We start from the raw sequence: 18,046 nt of genomic DNA on the forward strand, positions 1-18,046 counted from the left end.
GAGACACAGCGAGAGAGGGAACACAAGCAGGGGGAGTGGGAGAGGGAGAAGCAGGCTTCCCGCTGAGCAGGGAGCCCGATGTGGGGCTTGATCCCAGGACCCAGGGATCATGACCTGAGCTGAAGATAGACACTTGACGACTGAGCCACCCAGGCCCCCCTAAATAAAATCTTTATTAAAAAAAAAAAAAAGTGTAGGCTCTACAGGCAGCCCCGCCATGACCCCAAATGATGCGACTCTGGGCAAATGCCTTAGGCTCTCCGGGCCTCAGTTTCTTCATCTGTCAAATGGGGTTTGTAAAGTTCCAGCCTCGTGGAGCTGTTGTGAGGGTGAGAAGTGTTAACGCACATTAAGCCTACATGTGAGCACATATGTAGGTGTCATAAACGTACCTGTGTGCCCATCTGTGTCAGCGAATGCCTGTCCTTTATTCTGAAACTCTGTCTCTAGCTTTTGTGAAGCAGCTGAAATGGCCTTTGGTTTCTGAAATGCTGGCCAGTTGACGGCACCACCAGAGATCCGCGGCTGTCCTTCCCGCTCTTTCCCATCCCACTGTGCCCACGCTGCCCGCCCCCGCCCCATCAAATCCTCCGCAGGTCCTGCCAACTCCGCCCCCAGAGCTACCCTTTGTCGCCATCTCCCGGTCACCTCCGGGTCCAGGCTCCTGTTCTCTCACCTGGGCTACGTTAACAGCCTCCTAACAAGCCCCCCGCCAAGGTTAGTCTCTGTCCGCAGCCAAAGAGAGCTTTAAACCCCAAGCCCAATCCTGTCACGCCCCTGCCCAAACCCCCAGTGTCACTCATCTTACTTAGAATAAATTCCAAAGCCCTTCCCGGCCTTGAGGCTCTGTGAGACCCGGTTTCCGAAAGCCAAGTGCTCTGACCCCATCTTAACCCCACCGCCTCGGCTCGCTGGGCTCAGCCGCACTGGTCCTCTGGCCACGCGTCCTCCTACCTCCGCCACTCTGCCCCTGCGGGCTCCTATGTCTGCAGTCTCGGCATGGGGGACATTTGTAGCCAGCCCCCAAGTCTGAGGCCAGACCCTCGGGGAAGCCCTCCTTTTCAGTCTGGTTAGAAGAGCCCCGTAGGCACTGTTGCCCCATCTGCCGATCTCTGCTGCCATATTTGCCACTCTCGGACATATCCATCTTTATTTATTGGTTTATGATCTGTCTCTCCGACTCGTGCTAGCTCTGTGAGTTTCGGGTCATTGTCTTTCCCCTGCTGTGTGCCCGGTGCTTGGAATCGTGTCTGCCGCTGCCGAAGGAAGGGACACTGGGTGGCGCGGTTTGTAATCTAAGTTTACAAGATCTGATAAAAAGTTCAAGTCCTGGGTTGGTCTCCCAAACATTGTGTTTTCCTGGTCTGTGAAGTCCAAGGCTTGGAAGCCACAGGACAAGACGGTCTCTAAAACCTCGTTCTGCGACCCCATCTCTGGACACCTGGCAAGGCCCGCCTCCCTGACCCGGGCCTCCTTTACAACTCAGCCTGAGCCAGGCGAACACCTGGGTCCCAGATACAACAGGTCATCTTGTAGTCTCTGCTTTGCGTGTCCCAAACTGTTGCCCCACCCACAAAGTCTTCGTGGTTCCCGTGGCCACTGTTAGTGGCTGACCCAGGTCTGGAGAGCTGGGCGCCACTCCTGAGAGGGGGAGCCACCCTGGCTCACCTGAGCAGGCAGCTGTAGGAGAAATCGAGGAGACCCATCTCACGCCAGCCATCGGCCTCTTCTATGGTGTCGCCCAGGAGGACGGTGCGGAGGTTGGTATACATGGCGTCCGTGAGTGCCTGGAGGTCCCTGTGGAGGGCCCTAGGGCGGGGAACAAAGTAAGGGTACAGCCTCCAAAGGGAAACACGTGCGCACAGGCGCCCGCCATCCCTAAACCTCCCAGGGCTCCGGTTCCCCGTTGCCAATGGGGGCCTGCGGACAACTGGCCTAAACTCGATAATATTATTATCATTACTATCATCATCAGTGACAATGGCAGTTGCTCTTTATTGTGCCAAGCACTATGATCTCATTTCATCTTTTGACAACTCTAGGGATCACAGTTACTATCATGCCACCCATTTTAGAGGCAGAGAAACTCAGGGACAGGGAAGAACGTGACTTTCCCAAGGTCACACAGCCAGTAAGCAATGCAGCTGGGATTGAAACCCTGGTCCGCCCAACCCCAGAGTCTGAACCCCCAACCGTGACAGTCTGTCCCTCCTCGGGACACACAAGCTCGGATAAGGAACCCACACACTTCTGGAAGAGAGAGAACTAGCAAGCCAACTCTTTCTCCTTGAGACCCAAAGTTAGGGACACCTGTTTGGATAAAGCATCCCCCGACCAAGGACTGCTAAGACGTGACCCTGAGTGAAGGCGACATGAGGAATGAGGTCGTCTGGGCTGGCGACCTGGTGTCACTGCGAGTGCCTAGGAGTCTGGCAGTGTGTGCGGCTGAAGCGGAAGTCCCTCCATACTGAGCCTCCACAATACAAGAGTCGACGCTGAGCCATGACTGAGCATGTGACTGGAAGCCCACAAAGGTGGGATCTTGTATCTGAGGTGAAGGCCACCCTGGAACACGTGCAGGGATCTAGACCAGGAAAGGCCCCGCGGCAGCAAGCACACGGTGTCCCCGCGCCACAGCGGAACCAACATCCAACAGCAACACCTCGCGGCAGCACCGAGAACAGTGCTAGCCTGCCGACCCAGCTCTCTGTCCCCACCTGCTGTTTGGAAACAGGATGGACCCCTGTAGAGGGAGAAAACCACCCGGTTCTAGGATAACTCAAGAGGGGAAAGCCTCCAGAAGGGTTCCACGAACTCCCAGGAAATATAAGCTTTTGGATGTTCAAGTTGAAACGTTGTTGGGGAAACAACAGACATGACCCACGTGAGATAATGGGTAAGTAAAAGGGCTTATCGCAGGGCCTGGCACTTACATTGTAAGTGCTCAATAAATGGGAGCTGGTGTAGCGATTGACCCTGATCCAGCGGTTCCCCAGACCCCACTCCAAGCACTAGTCCTCGATGGAGACAGTAGCCCTTAACAGATGTGGGAGCCATGCCCAGAAGACCACATACTGGCTGATGGGAAATTCCCAGGAACTCTTAGGGCAGACACTGGAGGAAAGTGGAGTCCTCCCTGGGTATGGGGGGCAGGATGCAGTGACCTGGGGATTCTTATTGCTAATGGGACCTGATGGTCCCCCTAGAATGCCAGGACCCAGGACACTCGGGCTCAGAAATATTCCTAGAGGTGACCCCACAAAGCCAAGGTCAGACTGGGCGTTGTCTCTCATTGATGTTCACCTCATATTCTGGCCTTTCCTCAGCTTTAGCAGCCCTGCAAAACCCAGTCTTCTCGATGCTTTTCCTAACCCCAGGAGGTTACCCTTCCTGGAGATGGACCACTAAGAATTACCATCAGACTGCATGAACTCTAGGAGCAGACCCAGAGTCTTATTTCCTCAGTACATCAGCTGGAGGAGACTAGGCTGTGGAGTTTGCAGACCAGGGTTCAAATCTCAGGGGTGCCATCTACTAATGGTGGACCGTGGGTAAGTCACTCCACTTCCCTGAGTCTGTTTCCTCAACTAGGGATAAAATAAAATATCCTTGTAAAATAGGGATAAAAGTACCTACACTTCTTGAGGCAACAGCACAGATAGCAAAGTATTTCTATCAAATCCCCGGCATATGGTAGGTGTCTTCAAATAGTGACTGGCATCATTCCGCACCCCCAGCATCTAGACGGTGACTAGCGTATAGTAGGTCCTCAGATATTTACAGACGTCATGATTGCAGAATGAACGTGCTCACATATCCTCTTGTTGATATAATTCCTCCTTATGTTTCAGGACCTGCATCACTTCCTTGCTGTGTGACCTAGGGCAAGACACTGCTCTTCTCTGGGTCCCAGTATCCTCAGCCATAAAGCAGAGCTGTGAGTAGCTTACCCTCTAGCATCACTGGGAAAACTAATGAGATCACAGAATATGGACTCAAAAATATTAACCACCCCACCCACTTCCTTTCCTTTTACAGATGAGGAAACAGAGGCTCAGAGAGGGCAAGGGACTTGCCCAAAGTCACACAGCTAGGAAGTGGTAGGGCTGGGATTTGAATCCAGGTCTGGCTGACCCAAGCCCCCGGTCTCCTCCTACTGAAATCAGACCTGCCTCCTAAAAGGAATAAAGCTGAGAGGAACCTTTCTTCAGCCCAATTCTTTTGGCCCCTCCCTGGCCACCCTCAGGCACCATCTCCAGCCACTCACGGTTTCATCTTGGCCTTTTCATCACCGGGGCTGTAATGCGGGAGCTGCACATCAAAAATCCTCTCCATGAGGAAGACAGCATAGGCGTGGAAGTCCAGCTTGGTGCGAGGCTCCCACACCACCGCGTCATAGGAGTGCGGGTCCAGGAGCACGGTGACATACCTGCCCCCCACCAGCACCTGTGGGAAGTCAGCAGGGACGGGGTGAGGAGAGCTGCTACGAACGACAGCAGCGCTTGGGGGTCGGGGGCCCACCCTGTGCCAGACACTTAACAGACAATGCTCTCTCAGCCACCCCTCATGATGACCCTACGAGGGAGGGACCCCTTATGGCCGCAAACGGAGGCTTAGAGAAGGCACGTAATGTGTCCAAGATCACGCAGCGGAGACGCGGCAGAGTGAGGACAGGCGTTCGCTTTTCTGCACCGAAGGCTGTGCTCTCAACCACCTCACTCTTAAGCACCTCCCATTATTATCTTGGTCACTGCCTTCTCTCCAGCATCCAGGAGAGAGTCTGCCCACAGAAGGCAGCAGGTGCACGTTGTGTGCATCACGGGTGGGCGGACAGACGGACACTGTTGGGTTAATGCTAGTAGCTGTAGCAGCAATACCTGCCTCTGAGGGAGCCTGAGCTCTGAATGTAACCTGCTGCCCAAGAAGGAAGGAAGCAGCAGTGGAGAGCTGTAAGCCTGCAATTAGCAAAGGAAAGGGCATTTTCCCTCAAATGTCTGTTGGGGGAGTCACACAATCCTAACCACGCACTGCCTTGGCCCCAAAGTGTGATCTGGGAGTCACATTAATCAAACTCTCTTATAAAATACAGGCCATTAGGGCATGATCTCAGGGTCGTGAGATCGAGCCCCACATCGGGCTCCATGCTGATTCCCTCTCTCCCTCTCCCTCTATCCCACCCCTACCTTCTAAAATAAATAAATCTTTAAAATACAGGCCAATATCCAAGAAAAAAATGCTACTGAACAGACTGTTAGATGGGTGGGTAAACAGAAGGATATCATCAGTGAATGTATGTTGGATGGAAAGATGAATGGACGAGTAGCTAAAGGTTAGTTGGAAACTAAAAGTATGGATGAATATTGGGTACATGATGGCAGGATGCTCAGTGGGTACTGGGTAAAAGGATTGAAGGATGAATGTTGCATGGGTGGAACTTGAAAGGACACATGGAAGGCGGATGGATGTGGTGGTTGTTTGGATGTTGAAGGGATGGATGGATGGATGGAGATATAAATAGATGCATATAGAGTGGACAGATATTGGATACTGAATGGATAGGTAACTGGATGTTAGGTGCATGGTGGCAGAAGGATGGAAAGATGGGTGGATAAATGGAAGTTGGTAGAAACTGAACATATGGGAGTTCAGTCAGTTAACTGCCCGACTCTTGATCTCAGCTCAGGTCTTGATCTCACAGTTGTGAGTTCAAGCCCCGCACTGGTCTCCACACTGGGTAGGGAGGCTAATTTAAAAAAAAGATATTGAATATCTGGGTAAAAACTGGATAGATGTTAGGTACATGAATGGAAGGATGCTGGATAAATTTGAGTAGACAAAGGGTTGGATGATGGATAAATGGATGGATGGACAGATGCTGGATAGATATATGGAATGATGGATGAGTGGATAGAAGTTTGATGGAAATGGAATGTATGAATGTGTGTTCAGTGGATATTAGGATGGAAGGATGCTGCTTATATATTGAGTAGACAGGCAGAAGGATAAATGTTGGATGGATGGATGTTGGGTAGATGGAAGTTGAATGGATGGATAGAGGTTGGTTGGATGGACATACAAGAACTGGACCGACATTGAATGACTTGATGTTGGGAAGATGCTGAAGGGATAATGAAGGGATGGATGTTAATTAAGTGCTGCCTGTACAGCTTGATGGAAAAATGGACGGAAAGTTGGTTGGACCACTGGATGGGTGGGTTAGTATATAACTCAAAGAAGGATGTAGAAGGAATCTGTGAACACCAGGTATGACCGGCCCAGCTGCTCATCCCCTTCCCTCCCTAGAGGCACAGGATGCACTTACAGTAAAGATATCACCATGCTTCTTCTTCATCCTAGTGAGGAAGCTGGCAGCATCTTTTCCAAACTCCAAGGCATGGCCCAACCAGGGGATACTGCCCAGGTCCAGGGGAGGCTCACCAGGTCGCCTAGAGAAGCCACAGTACTCATCACCATTTGATTAAGCAGGGAAGAAGACAAAAAGTGTAGGGCATAGGGTGTAATTTTTAAGTAGAGAGGACAGAGCAGGCTTCCCCGAGATATTTGAGAAAGACCTGAAGGTGGTGAGGGAAGGAGCCACATAGATATCTGGAAGAAGAGCCTTCCAGGCAGAAGGAACAGCGCAAAGGCCCTGAGGCTGCATCATGCCTGGTGTGTTCCTAGAACAGTAAGGAGGCCAGTGTGGCTGGATTGGAGGGAGCAAGGAGAAACAGCAGAAGCTGAGGCCAGACTGGTAATGGATGCCAGACCATGCAGGGCCTTGGAGGCAGCTGTGAGGACGTTAGCCTCTCCCCTGAGTAAGGTGGGAGCCAGGGGAGAGTTTCGAGTAGCACAGGGACATGATTTGACTTGGGTTTTTTTTTTTACAGGATCCTTTTGGCTGCTGAGTAGAAGATGGATTACAGGAGGCCAAGAGCAGAAGCTGGTGTTGGTACATGTCAGGGAGTCCTTGTGGGTGGGAGAGCTTTCTAGAACTCAGTAGTACAAGGACAGAGTTCTCTGCCTGAGCCAGCCTGGACAGGGTCATGCCCACAGGGAAAGAATGAGACTGGGAGAGCACGGCGGAGAGGCAGAAGATAGTGGAAGGACTAGCCTCATCACTGAGCCCTGGCTGCCCCTGCCCCACAATCCTCTGGGGGAGGGGCTGTTAGCTAGGGAGAGCTACCTCACCATCACGAAATGGGCCTCACAAAAGCGCAAGGCTGGTGCTCATGGTGAACCCCTTGGAGGTCCTTCAACCCAGCCTAGGACCAGTGTTTTCATCTTGGAATGATCAGAACCACAGGTTTGCAGAGAGCTCCCAGTCTGCTGAATGAGTGAGTGAGTCACCCCAGCTCTGCACTGTGGAGTCACTCACTCGCTCACCGAATATTACCTAGGAAGCAGGCATGCTCTGTGTGCTGGAGATAACAGCAGTGAACAGGAGAGGCGAGGTGCCTGACTTCACAGGGCTTCCATACTCATAAGGGGAGGCAGACAAAACCCCAAAAAAGGCAAAATCATTTCAGGGAGTGGGAAGTGTGATAAAGAAGATAAAGGAGCTACAACTCAACGGTGAAAAGACAAATAACCCAGGGGCCCCTGGGTGGCTCAGTCAGTTAAGCATCCCACTCTTGATTTTGGCTCACGTCGTGATCTCAGGGTCATGGATCTCAGGGTCACGAGATTGAACCCCACTTCAGGCTCCACGCTGGGTGTGGAGCCTGCTTGGGATTCTCTCTCTCCCTTTCCCTCTGCCCCTCCCCCTGCTCAGTCTCGCTCTCTCTTAAAAAAAAAGAAAAAAAGACAACCCAATTTTAAAACGCACAAAGGATTTGAATGGACAGTCCCCTAAAGAAGAGGTACGAATGGCCAGCAAGCATATGAAAAGATGCTCAGCATCATGAGGCACTGGGGAAACGCAAATCAAAACCACAGGGTGGTACCTCTTCACACCAAGATGGCTATCATCTAAAAAAAAAAAAAAAAAAACCAGGAAAGTAACCACTGGCAAGGATGTGGAGAAACAGAAATCCTCCTGTATTTCTGGTGGGAAAGTAAAATGGTGCAGCTGTTTTGGAAACTAGCCTGGCAGTTCCTTGAAAGGTTAAACAGAGTTACTTTACGACCCAGCAATACAGCCCAAAGAGCTGAAAACATAAGCTCATGTACAAACCTGTACACTATTGTTCATGGTGGCATCATTCATAGTGGCCAAAAGATGGAGCCAACCAAGTGTCCATCGACTGACGAATGGACAGACCAAATACGGTATGCCCGAGGCATGGACCGTTCTTCAGCCACAAAGAGGAATGAAGTAATGATTCACGCTACGGTGTGGATAACCTCAGAACCATCATGTTAAGTAAAAGGAGCCAGACACCGAAGGTCACATATTGTGTGATCTATTTCTATGGAATGTCCAGAAAAGGCACCTCCATAGAGATGGAAAGTAGATTAGTGGTTGCCAGAGGCTGAGGGGAGGGGAGAACGCAGAGTGAGTGCTAACGGGGATGGAATTTCTTTGGGGGATGACAGAAAATATCCTGGAGTGAGGCGGTGGTGATGGTGGCACAAACCTGTGACTATTCTAAAACCCACTGAGCTGGATACTTTAAAAGGGGGAATGTTAGAGTATGCAAACTATAGGTCAGTAAAGAAAAAAGAAGGGTGACAGGACAGAGTGAGGGGGGCTGGTTTAGAGAAAGAGTCCATGAAGGCCTCCCCACGGAGGCGCCACGTGAGCAAAGACCAGCAGGATGAGAAGGGAGTGCAATGGAAGAGGGGGGAGAAGAGGATTTCAGGCAGTGGGAACAGCAAGTGCAAAGGCCCTGGGGCAGGAGCATGCCTTCGAGGCTTTCAAGACAGCAGGAGCCAGCATAGCCGGAGTGGAGAGTGTGGGGGTGAGAGGCAGGACATGACCCGTGGCCAGGGTCAGGCTTCCACACGGGGTCCAGGGGGAGCCCCTGGAGGGTTGGAAGTGGGAGCTGGGAAGTGATGTAGTTATGCTTTTGAAAAGCCCCAACACAGAGACCACTGTGATCATCCAGGGGAGCAACAATGGAAGCGGAGGCGACGCTAGCATCTGACCCCCCCACTTCCAGGACAGGGGGCTTTTTCCCCCCTAAGACACCTTTGGCAGTATGGGCAGGACTAGAGCTTCCTTTCCTTACTCTTTGTCCAGGTTGCTGCCAGAACTCCCCAATGAGCCAGGTGTTATTTCTGGCAGCTTTCATCGTTCCCCAGAAAAGTCCCAAGGAGGCTCAGACAAAGGCAGGAAGCTGGGAGCCCAGGCGTCTGACTCCTGATGTGGTCACGCTGGCTCCTGGAGGCTGGGCCCTGGATCCAGCTCGGGCCCAGGCCACATTCCAGGGTGACTCAGCCGTCAGCCAGCGGGGATGAAGGAGGCTCTATTTTGGGGGCTGCGGTCTCGAGCCTCACCCGCTGACACTCTCACTGTTTTGAGGTACTGCCAGGCCCTGGGGAGGAGGCGGGGAGGGCTGGACCCTCTCATCCCCAGCTCCTGCCCACACAGCCTGCCCTTCCTGTTTCAGATTCCAGGACACCTTTTCTGATCCCCGCCCCCCCGGAGTTTTAATTCCCATCACATGGGTTCCTCTTCAAACTGCCCACTCCTCACTCACAGACTCCATCGCCAACTTCACCACCTGTCCCGTCTCTCTCCCACTCAACGCGCTGCAAATCGGGGGAGGGAGTTAAGGATGGGTATCACCCCCCCTTTGTGTCCTGAAATAGCACACCTACAGGGGACGGAAGTTCCATGAATGTAGGCACCTGTTGTTGACCCCGACACTTTACAACAGTGCCTGGCACGAGTAGGTGTTTAATAAATACATGTCAGACGAATGATTCATGTATACAGTTGGTGCTCAAGGAGCAGCACCTGCCCCCCAGAGTTGCTGAGGGGGTTAAGGGACTCTGGATTGCCCAGGGCAGAGGCTGCATCATTTAGCTGTGCTATCTTGGTGGACTGCCTCTCTATCCAGTAGTTTCACCTCAATTCAGAGCCTTGGGCTCTGGGAGGATTTCATGGGGGGACAACAGGGGGGCTTGTTTCAGCAACCTGAGCTTCCATTTAAAGTGCTAGACCCATCCTTTCCCAGGGCTCACCCACAAGCTGTCTGCCATTAACACTCTCTGGCTTCCCACCCCCTGCCCCTCGCCTCCCACTGTGTAGAGAAAGCATGTGGCCATTTTGCTCTGGTTTTTGTTTTCCTGTTTTTGTAACCGACACCAAAGGTTCAGAGAATTCTCAACATAATGAAGAACAGTCAGAGCAAGGACAGTAGACAGAACAGATGCACATCAGGGAGGCAACAAGGAGCGGTGGGGACTGTGGCCAGGCTGAGAGAGGGCTCTTCTACGGAGTCCCCCGCAGGTGCTGCTCCATTGTCCCATCTTTCACGAGAAGCTGGAAATGTGGAGTTTTATGTGTGGAACCCCCCCGCCCCCAATTTTCTCCTCTTGCACTGTGTGGCACACAGCGGCCCTTCATTTGTGCTGAATCCGGCCGTGGACCACCATCTGGCAGTGCATGTTGGAATGAGATAGATCTAATTGTGCCTGGAAATTTTGTATCCCTCAAGGGCCCAGATCAGCCCCGGACCAGGAACCTTCACCTGATCCACGGTGGCCTCTGGTGCCCTGGAACAGGGGCCTCCCACCCGGAGACCTCTTCCAAATGCTCCTAGAGTAGCAGACACACAAGCCCAAAAGAGGAAGAGAGATGTCCTCCGCCCACATCACAGGAGACCAGCTCCATGAGCCATCTCAGGGTACAGATGGAGAAACCAAGGCCCGAAAGGAAAGCAGGAAGAATGTTTCTGACACCCACATGCAGGTCATGAGCCCCAGTGGGCACAGAAATCAGACTCCTAATTCCCAACCCAAGGCCTCCTGATTTTGGCTCACAACCTCTCCCAGAAGACAGTCACAGTTACCGAGCTGGGTTTAAAAATCCTTGCTGTAACTGCAGAAATTTGGACTGGAGACTAGATGATATTAAGAATTTTTAGGGCGCCTGGGTGGCTCAGTCGTTAAGCGTCTGCCTTCGGCTCGGGTCATGATCCCAGGGATCGTGCCCCGCATCGGGCTCCCTGCTCAGCGGGAAGCCTGCTTCTCCCTCTCCCACTCCCCCTGCTTGTGTTCCCTCTCTTGCTGGGTCTCTGTCAAATATATAAATAAAATCTTTTTTTAAAAAAAAAGGAATTCTATATTCTCAGGCAGAATAATAGAACCGTGGTTGTTTTTGACACGCATTCTGAAATATTTCCTGCAGAGATATTGTAACATCTGTAATTTTTTGTAAAAATGCTAACTGTCAAATCAAAAGGGGATCCATACATGGGGTTCTTACACTATTCTTATTTTTCTGCGTAGTTGAAATTTTTCATAATTACAAATTTTAACTTAAAAAAAGCTAGAGGTAAAGACAGCTGCCAATTGACTCAAGTAGTTTTCTTTTCTTTTTGCTTTTTACTGAGAAAAGCATGAATTTTGGAACCGGCTAGATGCGGAATATAATTTCTGTGTGGCCCTGAGGAGGTCACCTAGCCCTTGTAGGTCTCAGCTGTAAAATGGAGTGATGAACAGTACCTCGAGGGTCAGTGAGCAGAAGGGAAGGTGCGGGGCCTTCCTTGTTTGACTCAGATTGGCTCACTTGTACACAGCATCAGCATCCTCCACCTCTTTTCCAACACTTGATTATCTGTCCTTCCTTAGGAACTTTCTGGTTACAGCCACATCTTACTATCTTAACATCATGTGGTTCTAAGACTTTTGAGTGTTCAGATTACAAATAAACTGTGTGGGAAGCAAGGAAATTCGTTTTTCCTGGGAATTAAAAATTCTTACAGCCCAGATTTGTAATCCAGGCAGACCCTGGACAAGTTGCTTAGCCTCTCTGAGCCTCAGTTTCCTCCTCGGTAAAATGGAAGGAACAAGAATGCCCCCTGCTGAGTTGGGAGGAGGAAATGAGATTGGCGCCTAAATTGGGGTCCCCGTGGGATCTCCCCAGGGCCCACCCAGCTGCCCCTGAGCTGTCAGTGACCCCTATATCCACACTTCTCCCCAGTACCCACTTGCTGACCCTCCTAAGCCACCAGGTATAAAAATCAACAACCCACCCTCAAAGATAAATTCGCTCTCCTGGTTATAGCAAGAATTTGCCATATGTTTAACTGGCATTTTTTTCCAACCCTGCAATTCCACTCTCTCCTATTCCCATCATCATCCCCATTTTAAAGAATGGGAAACTAAGGCAGAGAGAGGTTGCTCAGGTTGTTCTTATTCCTAGAGGCTGAGAATATCCATATGCTGAGCATCCAGGGACCCTGCCTCCCAGAATCCATGTAGTTCATGGCTGCCCAGTCTACCCCGGAGTAAAGCACGGAGCAGCGGGTCTCATAGGAAGACCATAGCACTTTGTCCCAAACAGCAAAACCGCTGGAGACAACCTAAGAGTCCATCAACTGGGACAGGAATAAAAAGGAAAAAACGGAACCTTCCATTTATTCATACTACGGAATACTACACAGATGATCAAAAGAATGAATCAGATCCCCATATAGCAACAAGGACGGATATCAAAACTAAAATCTGGAGTGAAAAAAGCAAATGCACAGTCTGAAAACATTTCCAGACTGAGTTTCCAAAAAGCCTGACCACATCCGAAGAATAATTCATTTCTCATAGAAAAACTTATGTGTGGCCTTTTTCTTTTTCTCATTTTTTTTTTCCAGGCAAATGAATGAATACATAATTTTAAATCTAACCTGAAAAGGTGTCCAGAGGTTGAAGAAAAATATCATGAGCTTATTGTTTGGAAATTTAACATATATTGTTTAAAAATAAAAAGTTCCCAGAAATGTTCTGGGATTTTTAGACACTCTCCTTTCATGCCCTGTATTATATACAGCCTCATGGAGGAGGTATGATAACTAAAGGCAGTGTGGTACCCTGAATTGGATCCTGGAGGACATGATAGAAAAACTGATGAAGTTCAGGGGCGCCTGGGTGGCTCAGTCGTTAAGCGTCTGCCTTCGGCTCAGGTCATGATCCCGGGGTCCTGGGACTGAGCCCCGCGTTGGGCTCCCTGCTCCTTGGGAAGCCTGCTTCTTCCTCTCCCACTCCCCCTGCTTGTGTTCCCTCTCTCGCTGTATCTCTCACTGTCAAATAAATAAAATCTTTAAAAAAAAAAAAGAAAAAGAAAAACTGATGAAGTTCAAATTAAGTCTGGAGTTTGGTTGATCTTAACAGACCAGTGTTGGTTTTTAGTTTTGACGAACCTACCACGATAGTGTAAAGTGTTAACAATGGCAGAAACTGGATGAGGGGTATTTGGGAACTCTTTGTACAACCTCTGCAACTTTTCGGTAAATATAAAACCAGTCTAAAATAAAAAGCGTACTTTTAAAAAAACCTGGAAATTTCCCCGCCAGGCTTGCTCTCAGGCAGCCCTATGAGGGAGCCTTGATCAACAAAAGAAGTTTGGAATTGCAGGAAGGAAAGGGAAGGGTTTCAGTCTTATCTATAACAGCACAAATATTTAAATCAAACGTACTGAGCTATTCCATGTGCGATTCAAATTAATATTTTAAATATTTTATAAAAAGAAAGACCTACTGCCATGTCCCTGATTTGAGATATATGAGATTTACATCTCCTAAATAGCAGAGCAGGACAACCTTTGGGACGAGGAAGCTGAGACGTTTGGCCCCGGTTCTGCCCTGCCAGGCTGTGGGGTCTCAGGGGAGGGGAGACCCCTTTCTGAATCCGAGCCTACCGAACTCCCTCGTCGAGGAAGGGGGATCCCATGGAAAGTGTTTCCAGGGCGGATAAGAGAGCATCCTTCAGGGCCTCTGCCTTCCCCAGCCTCAACTCGTGCATCTGTGCAATGGGGCGAAGAGCGAGGTTACACCCCCCCCTCCCCCCCCCCGCCAAGAGCCGACAGAGGCTGGGGACCGGCTCGAGTGGTGCTGGATCCAGGCAGAGGCTGAAGAGAAGGAGGCGGCTTCTCGCACCCGCAGCCGCTCCGAACCTGTCCACGCACCCACTCCCCACCCGGAGACCCCGGGCTCTCTCCCCAGAAAGCCCTTCGCAGGTGCCGGCCGAGCGCTGTGCACCGGGAGCCATCGGCCGGGTCCCCCACCCCGTCGCCCCACTTCCCGCGTCTCGTCCTCACTTGGAGCCTCCCGCGGCGGCGGCCCGGCCGGGCGCCCTCCCCGACGTGGGGCTGCGGGGGAGCGGGGCCGGCGCGGCTCGGGACGAAGGGCTCCGGGGCGCCCTTCGTGCAGGCGGCCCTTTGTGCGGGCGGGGGCACTCACCGCGTGCGCCGACGGCTCAGCAGCAGCAGCAGCAGCAGCGCGCCCAGCAGCCCGAGCAGCAGGGCCCAGGACATGGCCGGGGGCGCGCGGGCGACGCTGCGGCGGCGGGCTGGCTCCGGGGCGCCCAGGTGCCTCTCGGCCCGGCGGCCCTCCCTCCCCGCAGGCCGGCCGCTGGCCCGCCGACGGGGCCGGGGTCCCGGGGAGGGGCGAGGGGGGCGGGGCGCCCTCAGGGAGCCCCTCCCCCAGCTCGGCGGCGCGGCCCCCTCCCGGGGCCAGGAAAGGGGTGGAAAATGCAGGCTGGAGCGGAGGGGTGGACGAGGTGGGACGGGAGGGGGGACGCTGGGAAGGGGAGGGGGGTGCTGAGAGGGAGGGGTTATTTGGAGGAGGGAAGGAGGGGAGGGGGAAGAAGAGGAGGAGACGGACTATGGAGAAACCCAGGGGTGATGGGGATAGGGAAGGGGGTACGCGGATGGGAGGGTGATGTGGTGAGAGGGGTGGGGGAGGCCCACATTCTACCTACAGTCTCCTCATCCTGCCCCGGACCTGGAGTTCTCTACCCTGTTTGGGCTAGGTGGGCTTGGCTGGATTACACAGCACCGTGTAGTCCCTTCAGTAACTGCAGTGAATGGGGCTGCCAGAGCAGCTCCAGCTTAGCTCTGAGTCACCAAGTCCTCCACTGCTGTTAGAGACTGAGTGCAAAGCACCCAGACCCGTACTGGAGCACGGTAGGGACTCAGAACGTGGTGGCCATCGCCAAGATTACCTGATGCCTAGGGTGGGTACCAGCCTCCAGGTCTTGTGACTGTGCAAGAGACCGCCTCTGGGTGCCTGGAGGAACCCAGGCTCGCCGCTGACTCCTCCACCCATTTACACCCTCTCTGAGGCCAGTTGCTTGTCTGGGAACAGACAGGTCAAAGTCGTTGTGAGAAATTAATGAGAGCTCGTCAGTGAAAAGAGGTTGCAAACTACTGTGCCTGGCAGAGGTGAGTGTTGTGAGTCAGTGGGTGGAGGTCTGATTCTAATCCCGTGTCTGTTTCTTACTGCTTGGGGGCCTTTTTTTTTTTTTTAAGATTTATTTATTAATTCGAGGGTAGGGGGTGGGCAGAGGGAGAGAGAGAATCCCAAGCAGACTCCCTGTTGAATGTGATCTCTTGACCCCGGGTTTGATCTCACCACGGATGAGATCATGACTCATGAGTTTACGGCCAGAGATGAAACCAAGAGCCAGAGGTTTAACGGAGGCTTATCGGACTGAGCCCCCCCAGGCACTCCTGCTGGGTGCCTTTAGGCAGGTTTCCTTTCGGTCTTCAGTAGCCCCGTGGAGGAGCTGTTAGTCCTCCCTGGTCTCCTGGCTTCAGCCCCCTCCCTCCAAAAACGGATCCTGGTAGATCCAAGTCAGATCCTGTAACTGAATCCTGCTCAGAACTCTCCGTGGCTCCACCTCACTCAGAGCACAGCTCCAAGTCCTTACAAGGTCCTGTAAGGACCAGCATGATCTGCCCCCTCACTTTTACCTCCCTAACCTCATGGCCCCCCACTCTCTGCCTCCCCAACTCTGCTCCGGCCACACTCATCTCTTGCCCTTCCCCACATGTGCCAAACTCACTTCTACCTCAGGGCCTTTGCACTTGATATTCCCTCTGTCTAGAACGATCTCTCAGAGACTTGCACAGCTGGCTCTTTCCATCACATCCCTCATCCCTCGGTCTCTGTTCAACCGTCAGCTCCTCCAAGAAACCCTCCCTGACCACCTGGTCTAAAGTGGTCACGCCATCATTCTCTATTGCTTTAACCTGTTTGGGTTTTTCTTGACAGTACTTAACATCCCTGCTGTGATGTTAAAGATTCATTTATTTGCCTGTTTAATGTTCGCTGTCAGTGCAGCTGGATGACCCTCATGTGTCCTTTGGATTCAGAACACCAAGAGGCAAAGGAGTTTCCTGAACCTCTTGTTTATTTATCCAGCTTATCCGCCTACAAAGCCAACAATCCCAAAAAGGCCACAGAACAGGCCTGTAGGGTTTTCTCCAAATTTGGGGAGCATGACGGGGCGGCCTTCTGGCAGTGGGGTTCACAGCCCAGCTTGGCCAACGCTAAGCTGTGTGACTGAGCAGTCTGTTCCATCTCCCTGAGCCACGGTGCCTCGCCAGTGGGGTTGAGTAAATGACCTAATCCGAGGGACACGCCTTGGATGCCGGAAACACAGGCGAGCGTTAGTGAAAGTGAACTGCTGTCAGCACTATTCCAGTTCAGCCTCTCACCATATATGTGATCAGGGCTAGGTCTCAGTTCTGTCATCTGAAAAATGGGAAGAATCGTTCCTTCCTCACAGGTCTATTGTGAGGACTGGATTAAATGATGAGAGAATGAAATCACCCAGCATGGGGCCTGGTATACAGTAGGTGCTCAATAAATGTTAGCTCTTCCACTACACATCCCAGTGTTTACATTGAGTGTAAACCAGCAGCTCCCCAATCCAAATCATTCCCAAATAGCATGTCTCTCCTCCTGCTCAATCTAGGGACAACCGCCCCCCCACAAGGAAGGAGACCAGTTGCTCCCATATCAAGAAGAGATGTGTTGGGGCCTCTACCCTCGTTAATGGAACTGATTTTGTTCAGGAATGGGGCACACGTTTAGGAAGGTGGCCCCGCCTTCTGCCCATTGGTCTGAGCCAACCAGGGATATCCCTCTTTGCTAGGGATTGGTCCCGGAGAGGCCACGTGGGTGCCTTCTGGACCTCTGCTGGGGGTTTCTGGGAGATTTTTTTTCCTCCCTATTTGCCTCCTCTTCTCTGGGGGCCATTGTGTGAGGATGTGATGGTGGGGTGTCATGAGGGGAGGCCAGAAAAATTGCAGAGCCCCAAACCCGAGCTAAGGAATAACCATCCCAGGAACCCCCTGTCTCCAGGCTTTTGTTTAAGAATTAATCAAATGTCTGTGTTGCCGAAGACACAATGAGTCAGATTTTCTCTTACGTGCAGCCAAAAACATTTCTAGCTAAGACAACCTTCCAGTCATGGCTATAGTGAGGACCCCGTGAGGTGAATGCATCCAAAGCGCCTCTCACAGTACCCGCCCACGTGAGCTTTCAAAAGTGTCACTTCGGGGCGCCTGGGTGGCTCAGTTGGTTGGGCGACTGCCTTCGGCTCAGGTCATGGTCCTGGAGTCCCGGGATCGAGTCCCGCATCGGGCTCCCTGCTCAGCAGGGAGTCTGCTTCTCACTCTGACCCTCCCCCCTCTCATGCTCTCTCTCTCATTCTCTCTCTCAAATAAATAAATAAAATCTTAAAAAAAAAAAAAAGTGTCACTTCATCTTATTATTTTCACTTGTATTACAGATCAGGCTTGCTAACTTGATTAAGCTAATAGGGTATCCTTTTCAGAGGGGGCCTAACTCTCCAGCTATGGCATCTTGCAGAACAGCCAGGCTCAGGCAAGAAGCAGAGATTCCAAACTCCCCTGACCCATGAGGCCTGACAGGGCCCTGCTGAGGGCTGGTATGACCTCAAGACTGAAGATGAGGGAAAAGTTCCTCAAGGGCCACCCCTCCAGCCTGTGGCAGAAGGGCTGGGACAAACAAGGCTTGAGAGCTAAGTTCAAATCTCATCATGGCCAATCGCTTGCCGCAGGACCTTAAGCAAATCACTTCATCTCGCTGAGCCTCAACTACTTCATCTGTGTAATGGGCACGTTGCTGGTAGT

At 51.9% G+C, this 18,046-nt stretch overlaps 1 protein-coding gene across 3 annotated transcripts in view; it reads right to left on the reverse strand.

Annotated features, from left to right (window-relative positions):
- PTGIS (prostaglandin I2 synthase) overlaps positions 1-18,046 on the reverse strand; it is a 79,317-nt gene that overhangs the window by 27,660 nt on the left and 33,611 nt on the right. For 2 of the 3 annotated variants that reach the window (XM_078057294.1, XM_078057293.1), the window contains exons 2-4: positions 6,323-6,446; positions 4,268-4,446; positions 1,669-1,809 (exon numbers count right to left, since the gene is read on the reverse strand). In XM_078057294.1, coding sequence (XP_077913420.1) covers positions 1,669-1,809; positions 4,268-4,446; positions 6,323-6,352 — 350 coding nt within the window. In that variant the 5' untranslated portion in view covers positions 6,353-6,446. Of the gene's footprint in view, positions 1-1,668; positions 1,810-4,267; positions 4,447-6,322; positions 6,447-14,342; positions 14,531-18,046 lie in introns of those variants that run through there. The other variant, XM_036121023.2, reaches the window with a different exon arrangement.

Source organism: Halichoerus grypus, chromosome 10 (genome assembly GCF_964656455.1).
Source record: "Halichoerus grypus chromosome 10, mHalGry1.hap1.1, whole genome shotgun sequence".
Taxonomy (NCBI): Eukaryota; Metazoa; Chordata; class Mammalia; order Carnivora; family Phocidae; genus Halichoerus; species Halichoerus grypus.